General features: G+C 45.3%; 1 protein-coding gene across 6 annotated transcripts in view; it reads right to left on the bottom strand.

Moving 5' to 3' along the window:
- The window catches only part of PIKFYVE (phosphoinositide kinase, FYVE-type zinc finger containing), a 69,513-nt gene that overhangs the window by 60,808 nt on the left and 614 nt on the right, over positions 1-8,091 (bottom strand). For 3 of the 6 annotated variants that reach the window (XM_040603786.1, XM_040603784.1, XM_040603783.1), the window contains exons 2-3: positions 4,984-5,165; positions 3,280-3,459 (exon numbers count right to left, since the gene is read on the bottom strand). In XM_040603786.1, the coding sequence (XP_040459720.1) occupies positions 3,280-3,459; positions 4,984-5,165 (362 nt within the window). Of the gene's footprint in view, positions 1-3,279; positions 3,460-4,983; positions 5,166-7,255; positions 7,331-7,807; positions 7,911-8,091 lie in introns of those variants that run through there. The other 3 variants (XM_040603788.1, XM_040603785.1, XM_040603790.1) reach the window with 3 other exon arrangements.

Genomic DNA, 8,091 nt, shown 5'->3' on the forward strand with positions numbered 1-8,091 from the left:
ATGACAAGCCAAAACCACTATAACTACTTTGTTAGCAACTTAACTGCTATTTTCAGTTTACAGACAGAGAGCTGACCATACACTAACACAAGAGGCCCAACAAAGAGCTTCATAAGGTTTCAGCAATAAAAAAAATACCCCCCGCCAGGGATACCACAGTTTTGCTAATACAAATCAACAAGAATTGATTTCTACTTATTTGCTGCCAAAGCATATCATTTCATATTTAAGTTCACTGTCACAGTTCAAACACTGCATCTTCCTCAAGTCACTGCCATACAAAGTACCGACACAAAAAGGATGAAAGCTGTCCTTAACTTCATTTTACAACATCCATTTTCACCTTCCAAAACCTTTTTCAATAGAAAAGGTACTCTGGTAATAAGTCATGTTCCTTATGATTCCCAGTAACCACCACACAGTTTCCTCAGGCCTTCTTTCCCCTCATACGATCGTTGGACTTCCTTTACTCCTACTAGGCTCCTTTGCCATTCCCTACCACTGCCAGTCTCCTGCAATTGTCTAGCACTAACAGCACTATCCTGCATGACAGAGTAACAAGTGCTTTTACTACCAACGCTCCCTCTCCAATTTCAGCATTTCTAGTTCTCCTTAAACTGGATTTGCAAGCTGTGACATTATTTCAGTATGAGACTATTTTGGTTCGATGCAGCATCTTGAAAGCACTCGGCTGAGAGTACACACAGACACACGCAGTCCTACACAACCAGCTGGGCCCACTGACCCTGTGGAAGTGACACCAGCTTCCCAGCACCCTACTCCAGCACATGAGGATGCAACAGATCACCCAAGAGGAAGGCCGCAGGTTTCAATGCAGAGTCTCAGCACTGGTTCTTCAGCCATACAACTCACAAAGCATCTTTTACATAAACCTAGCGTCCAGCAGCTCTTCCTATTTTCACAAAAGCCAGTAAGGTGCTATTATAACACTTTCATGTAAGCAGGCCTGAAGGGAAGCACCCAACTGAAACCCTACATATTTGGTGCTAGCCAGTTTCCTGCAAAAGCCACCATCCCTCCATGTTGTTCCGTGCTTGCAGTTGTCAGCCAGCATGGTCCCTGAGCCACGAGAATATCTGCTGTGCAGACACTGCAAGCTAGTAGACAGATGAGGGGTGGGATTCAGCATTTTCAGGAGCAATTGCATTCCATTACTCTTTAGAGGCACCAGCAACCTTTTATTTATTTATTCCTTTTGGTTTGTTTAAGCTTGGCATGTTATTTAAACTCAAGTAGGATAGATACACCTTTGTGAAAGGCTTGAGCATCTTCCTGCCTACATTTGCCCATGTTACCAAGTGTCTGAGTAAAGGTCAAGCCTAGAAAGACATTTAACAGGCCTGCAGATACAAGGCTGCAATAAAACTCAACTAGGTTAGACACTTCACTGTTGCTAAACTGAGTGGGTGAATTGATCCACCAATCCAGGTGTTTCTGAAAATCACATTAGGTCTTTTCATTCTTTAGATACAAAATAATTTCTAACATTATTTGTGCAGCCCAGCATCAGCTGCAATGGCATAAGTAAAATTCTCCTCTGCTCAGTGTTCAGAAATCCTCAAAGACCTGATTATTGAGCACCTTTTAAGACAAAAGAAGGCATGAAACTTAATTTTATAAAGTTTGCTTCAAAAAAAGCAATGCCTGATTTTTGGAGAGGGAAGATGCAAGTATTTTTCCCCACTTCAAACACAGTGAGATGACCTGAAAAACTCCTCTGAAACCTCCCCACCAATTCAATACATTTTTATCTGCATTACAGAGAGTTCATGTTTGTTAGAGCACTGAGGTTACTCGGGGAAAGATACTCAACAGCAAGTCAGGCCACTCAGCACGCACTATCACAGAAATTTCTTCAAAAAAACAGCAATTCCTGCTTAATCTATCTTTACTTCTTTCCAGGCTGATTCATTATGAGATTTTTCTAAGCATACTTTCATCCAAACCCAGGGATATGAATGAAGGTACTGAAAAGGAGCTGGAATAATGCAGCAACAGTTACTTCCACATACCTGATGTGAAATCTCATTTCCCTGGTTGCCTATTCCCAGTGGAAGTCAAACAGCAAGATTATTTCTGCCTTCTGAGTACTGAACAATCTTCCTCACCTAAAGGTTTCTAACCTGTAATCCCCAGATAACTTCCAAGTTATTTACAAGAGGTAACTAAGAATGAAGTAAATTGGTAAATCAGCCAAGGGCACACTGCTGTACTTGGGTCATTTGAGAAAAAGCTTAAAAAAAAAAAACCAAAACACAAAAAACAACATACACAAAACACCAAAACCTTAATCTGTTTGTTGTGACAGATACAATTGAATAGCACAAAAAGTACTAGAGAGCAAGGAGGAAGATAATGAATGCGTTCAACTGAGACAGCATGCAAATGACTTAAGAGATGAAAATGCTAGTTACCTGTACTGGCCTTTTACCTGGTTACCAAGACTAGACATCTTTCTAAAAATCCCATAAAAGTTCACGATTTTTAAGGTCTGATTTGTTTCTACTAAGCACCATACTCTTGGAAATACTGTCTTGCACAGGATTTTTACCCAACTTAGCAGTTTGCTCAAGGCTATCACAACAAGTGGCCAACAATAACCTAGCAGACAGCAAGAGGGACTCCCACAATCTACTCACTAGCCCTTCCAGATCTTCATAAATCCATTACACATCTGCACCTTTGAAATGACATTCAATTTCCATTCCAGCTAGAAGAGGTTCAGTATAGCATTTGGCCATAGTTCCAAGGGTAGGAATAAAAAACATGTAGACACAAGTTCCTGTTCAATTCCCCTCAAAACATCTAGAAGCAAAAAAATCTGCATTTATAACTCCCTTGAGGTCACAAACATCAACCCCACTCAGAATGAGCTCTAAAGTTATAGTCTGTATAGTTTATAAATGCAGCTTTTAAGAAACCAAAGTCTCTCAAGACAAAGTAGAAATTTTCAGGATCAAGGTTCAAGTGACTTTAAGACATTGGATATGTTTTGGCAACCTCTTTTGTTCCAGACCATTTTGTAATTAAGACAGCAGAGCCCCAGCAACAGTGTCTTCCTGGAACACTACAGGTGGAGGGAAAATGCTTCTGGGGTTGAAGTGCAACCTCACTCACAGAAGCAGTGTAGCCTGACAGAAAATTCTGCTATCAATCTAGACAGTCAACAAACATTTGGTCACCTCCTTCCACTTCAGTCTGAAGCATCCCAGACTGCCTAGTACAACATTTGCTTGTAGCACAAAGAGCTGAAATTACCCAGGGTTGAAGAAGATCTTCTTTGAAGCTCACCAGTCAGTTGTTTTTTGTAAGGAACCGGTGACCTCAGAGACTGAGCCCTGGAGGGATGCTGAGGACTGGACCAGCCACCACTCAATGCTTGTGGATCACTCTGTCCTGCCTCTGCTCTCTCTGCCGGGGATGAAAGCCTGCCATCATCTGGAGGTGACAAAAAGCAAGAAAACAACTCTCAGACATGATAAAGAAAACCAGTACTGCATGCAGAACTAGGGGTAAAAAACCTCTCACGAATGGCTCATTTGAATCATGATTACACATAACAAAAGACACCAATTTTTATAGTCTGAAAAGTACCATTCAAAACATGGAAACAGACCAGTACGCAGGACTTGTCTGTCAAGGCTCTGGCAATTTCAGAAGCATCCCTTATGTGAAAAGGGTCTAAAAAAAACCAAATCGGCAAGCACAAATTATTCTTGCTATCTGGAATGGCTACGCTTGATTATCAGCTTCTGCCTTGAAAAGTTTTTCAGTTGTGCTGGAAGCCAGTACTGAGGTCACATTAAAGTTACCACAGCCTATAATAATCCACCTGTTTCCATCAGAGGATCAAGTACAGACAGGTTCTCATCGATTCCAATAACATGCTCATTTCACATGCTGTTTCAAGGTTGTTTTCCCATTCTTTCAGCACAATACTTTGCTGACTCCAGCTACATTTGTACAGAGACAAACAAGTGAAGCCAATATTGACCACATCTTACGTTACTTTCAAAAAATTAATAGTGACAGGCAATATTCTACTATGCAAATTAATAGCATTGACACCAGGTAGGTTTTTTTCATTTTGCATAAGAATAGTCTGGACAGATCAGTTTGCTTATGCAAAAAGCTATCTTGGCCCTTTTTTTCCCTAGCCCAAACATTGCAGAAGTATGCTTAGCAGAGCTGGATAATGAACAGACTAAACAAAAGCAGCTGACCAGCTTGCCACCTCCAACAAAGAGATACACAGCTTTTGTACAAAACTGAGATATATTAATTCACTGCTCTTCACAGTATATTTCTTTGAAACAAAAAAAAAACCCTCACATAGTTCTTTAAGAGCTTGCCAACTGAGAATATATGTTTCATGATATATGTAGCATAAAAGCAAAAATCAAGTATTACTTCTTAACTTACAAAATTTTCACATTTCAGACCTCTTGATGGGGAACACCTAAGCCATGCACATTAAGGGTGCAATATTGCAGCTCGCCTGCCACCCAGCTGAAGGTACAACGTGGGCAGGAAGGTGAGAAGCGGAGGAAGTCTGGAGCAAGACCTTGCATTGGAAAGACAGGCATACATTTTGCTCATATAGGCTGGAAGAGGGTTATTCCTGCTTTTAGCTCCCCAAAAAATTCATACAGGCAAAGGAAATCCAGATGCCCAGCTAAGAAGGTATACAATATTATCTGCTAACTGGCTTGTCTCTGACCTTCATGGGCAGCCACAATTTCTAGCTGCAAGATGGTGCTTCTCCCACAGCAAAGCTCTACTACGTCACCCCAAAGCAGATGCAACATCTCCCCCAGGAGAACTGATTCACCATCCATTTGGCCAGCCATCTGACATCATCCTCTTATATTCAGAGCTCTTTTTACAAGTTTATGCAGCAGCAGAGGGCATCAATAATACAGCGGACACAATCCATGCACACACATGCCCCCAAGCACTTACCTTTGCTGAAACGGAAGAGATTTACAAAAGAGCTATAGGCTGATTTAAAAGGCGGCTCATCCTGGTCTGGAGTCAGGGGTTTGAAGTGAGTGAGATGAGATGGACTACTAGGAGGATGAGGTAGATCACTGGTAGGGTCCAGTGTCGGAGACCGTTTGTCATCTGCGGCCATTTCACGTGCCCTGGAAAGAGTTCAGCAACATGCATTATACACAGGGTGGTGAAACAGAACATCTTGTCAACTGAAGAGAAGGTGTCACAATGAGATGCTAGAGGGGACATTCACCCCACCTACCACAGACCCACAGATATCTGCTATTAACACAGGTCAAGAGTGCTGGAGTCGGGAGCCTATGAACCCTGCCCAATCACTGGCAAGAGATCAGCATCTTTGTAGAGAGCAATTCAGAGCTCCTAGTTAAACATCCAGAGCAATCAAAGTAAGTAAACAGCCACTAGACTGTTTTATGGGAACTTGAAGTTTTCAAGTGGAGACTCTGCATGTGTATCACAAAAAAGTTTTAATTATGACTTCTGCAGCCCTTGTAACAAGAAAACTCAAGACAGGCACACCTGAGCAAGCACAAGGCACGGTCGTTGTTTCACCAGGTTAACTCAGAATGAGGAAAAGAATTAACTGCAAACAAAAGCAGGACTAAAAGATCGAGTTTGGTGGCACACTGCTTCCTTCCCCTCTGCACTACAATACAGGGCCTTGTGCAAGCTACCAGAGAAGTAACCCAAACTGTGGATTATTTGTTGTCCTAATGCCTCTAAACTTCCTTGCTTTCAAGAGCAGACACATCAAGGAAAAATAAACAGCCAAACAACCAAACCACATTCTATATTAGGAGAAGCTACACTTGTTAAGCCTACTTGCGATGTATCAAAGCCTTCAGATGGCCAAGAATCACACTCTCCCACAGCTCATGTTCTTTACCCTCAATACACACCTGATTTCTTCCACTCTGCCTCACTAAGTCTGCACTTCTAACCTGCTAGGCAAAGGTGCTTACTACCTTCATCTTTGTTTAAGCAAGACTTAGTGAAACATTTGACAGAACAGGAACATATGGAGCTATGAGTGATGCCTGACTTTTATGCATGCCAAGGATCAAAACCCTGTATTATCAGCTTAGCAGCTGATACACGCTCCTTCATGAAATACCAGCTTCCACAACTTCTCCCTAGAATCTACAGGCATATTCTCCTGACCAGAACATTTTCTTCCAAGTTCTAAGAAGCTACACTAAAAATCTGCACAGTCCAGAGAAAATCCACATGGTTGACAACTGATACTGGAAGTGCTAACAAGCTGCATGCAGCTCATGTGGCAAGGTTTGACCACTCCTACAAGGAACGAAGGAAAGATGTTATCAGCAAGTCATATGACTTCTCAGTGGGCTTTTGCTTGCTGCTTTGCATAGTAAGCATGTTCAGCTCAAGAGTTTCTCCTGATAGTCATGTATCCTTAAGAAAGAAAAGAGAAAGAAATCATTCACAAATTTCAAGATAAACTTTGGTCAGGTTCTTTATGTAAGGTTGAGCCTTAGCATCCACATTCCTCTCCCCTGTAAGTCATGTTACTTTTTGCTATTGTTCACTTCAGCAAGATTATTCAGCCAATGACTTGAGCATGCTTAAAAACCACAGTTCATGAAAAATGCCTTCGAGAACATATCTTCAGGTAAATTTGGAATTGTTTCTTCAGTGCTCAAGGCAACTGATAACTTGCTTTTTAAATGCTGAATGCACAGCACGAGTACGCTCCCACACACAGTACTACATTAAAAAGCCCATTTTGAAGTCTACCAGAAAAAGTTTTATAGGAAACTATGTTCATCTCTCAGCAACTGGCTATAGCCTGGCAAGACAGAAAAACAAGGAAGTCTCTGAACTTGCATACAACATATATGAGATTCTGGAAGAATAAACTTTAGCTTCAAGGGGAAAAAAAAATCACCCACACAGTAATTGTTTCTGTGACAGCAGTACTAGCCTAATTAAAACAGATTGAAGAGAAGAGCACCATGCTTGGCATTAGCTTCAGAAACACCTGGGTCTTCTATGCTGCACAACACATTAGCTATGGAGTGTGTCACCCTTTCTTAAAGTGCTTTAGTTTTCCCACTACAATGAAAACACTGCTTCCCTCCCTCCCACCACACAGGAACATTGTTACTTTTTTCTGTATTATGGGAAACCAGAAAGCAAGGCACACCTAGCAATCACCAGGCACAAAACCACACCACATCTTCCCCAGGACCCTTACCCAGCCGCCGCGGGATGCAGCTACAGCCGCTCTGGGCTGCACCGCCCTCCGCAGCCACCGACGGGGCGCAGGGCCAGGCGCGGCCCCAGGCCACCGCACGCCCCCGCCGCCACAGCCGCCCCGCGCCCCTCGGCACCGCCACGGCCGCCCAGCGCCAGCCCGGCCCGGGCGCTCCGTGCTCCGCGGATGTCACGGCAGGCACCCGGCCCGCGCACCCGGCTGGAGCGGCGGAACAGTCGTTATTTAACCGTAACTGCGTGACACGGGCGCTTCACCGCCGGCCCCTGCGCCGGAACCACGCCGAGCGCCCTGCCCTGCCTCCCTCTCTCCTCAGGGGACAGCCTGCCCGCGCGCGGCCCGGGATGGCGCACCCGGAGGACTCCCCGGCGGGATGGAAAGGGAGCAGCGGGAGGCCGCGGGAAGCTGCTCGCAGGCAGCCAAGGCGCGCCGCCGCCGCCAGGGACCGGGCCGGGACCCGTAGAGAGGGAGCCGCTCCCACAGGCCCACACGAGAACCGGCCAAGATCACCCGAGCTAGACGAGCTGTGCTCACCTGCTCCCCGCGGGCAGCGGCGCGAGGTATCGGGGACAGGCCCAGGGCGGCACCGCCTCTTTTCCGGCCCCCTCCCGCGGCCCGGCCCGGCCCGGCGCCGCGCTTGCCGCTCCGCCGGCCCGCCCCTAGCAACCCGCCGCGCTGCCGCCAGCCCTGCCCAATCGCCCGCCGATGGCGGCGCTCCTCGCCGAGGCAGCGCCAATCGAAGCTCCGCGCCAATCCACCCGCCGGCCGCGGCCGCTGGGGCGGGGCCCCGCAGCCGTCCCGCCCCGTCGCTGCACTCC

This window comes from Falco naumanni, chromosome 8, assembly GCF_017639655.2.
Source record: "Falco naumanni isolate bFalNau1 chromosome 8, bFalNau1.pat, whole genome shotgun sequence".
In the NCBI taxonomy this organism is placed as follows: domain Eukaryota; kingdom Metazoa; phylum Chordata; class Aves; order Falconiformes; family Falconidae; genus Falco; species Falco naumanni.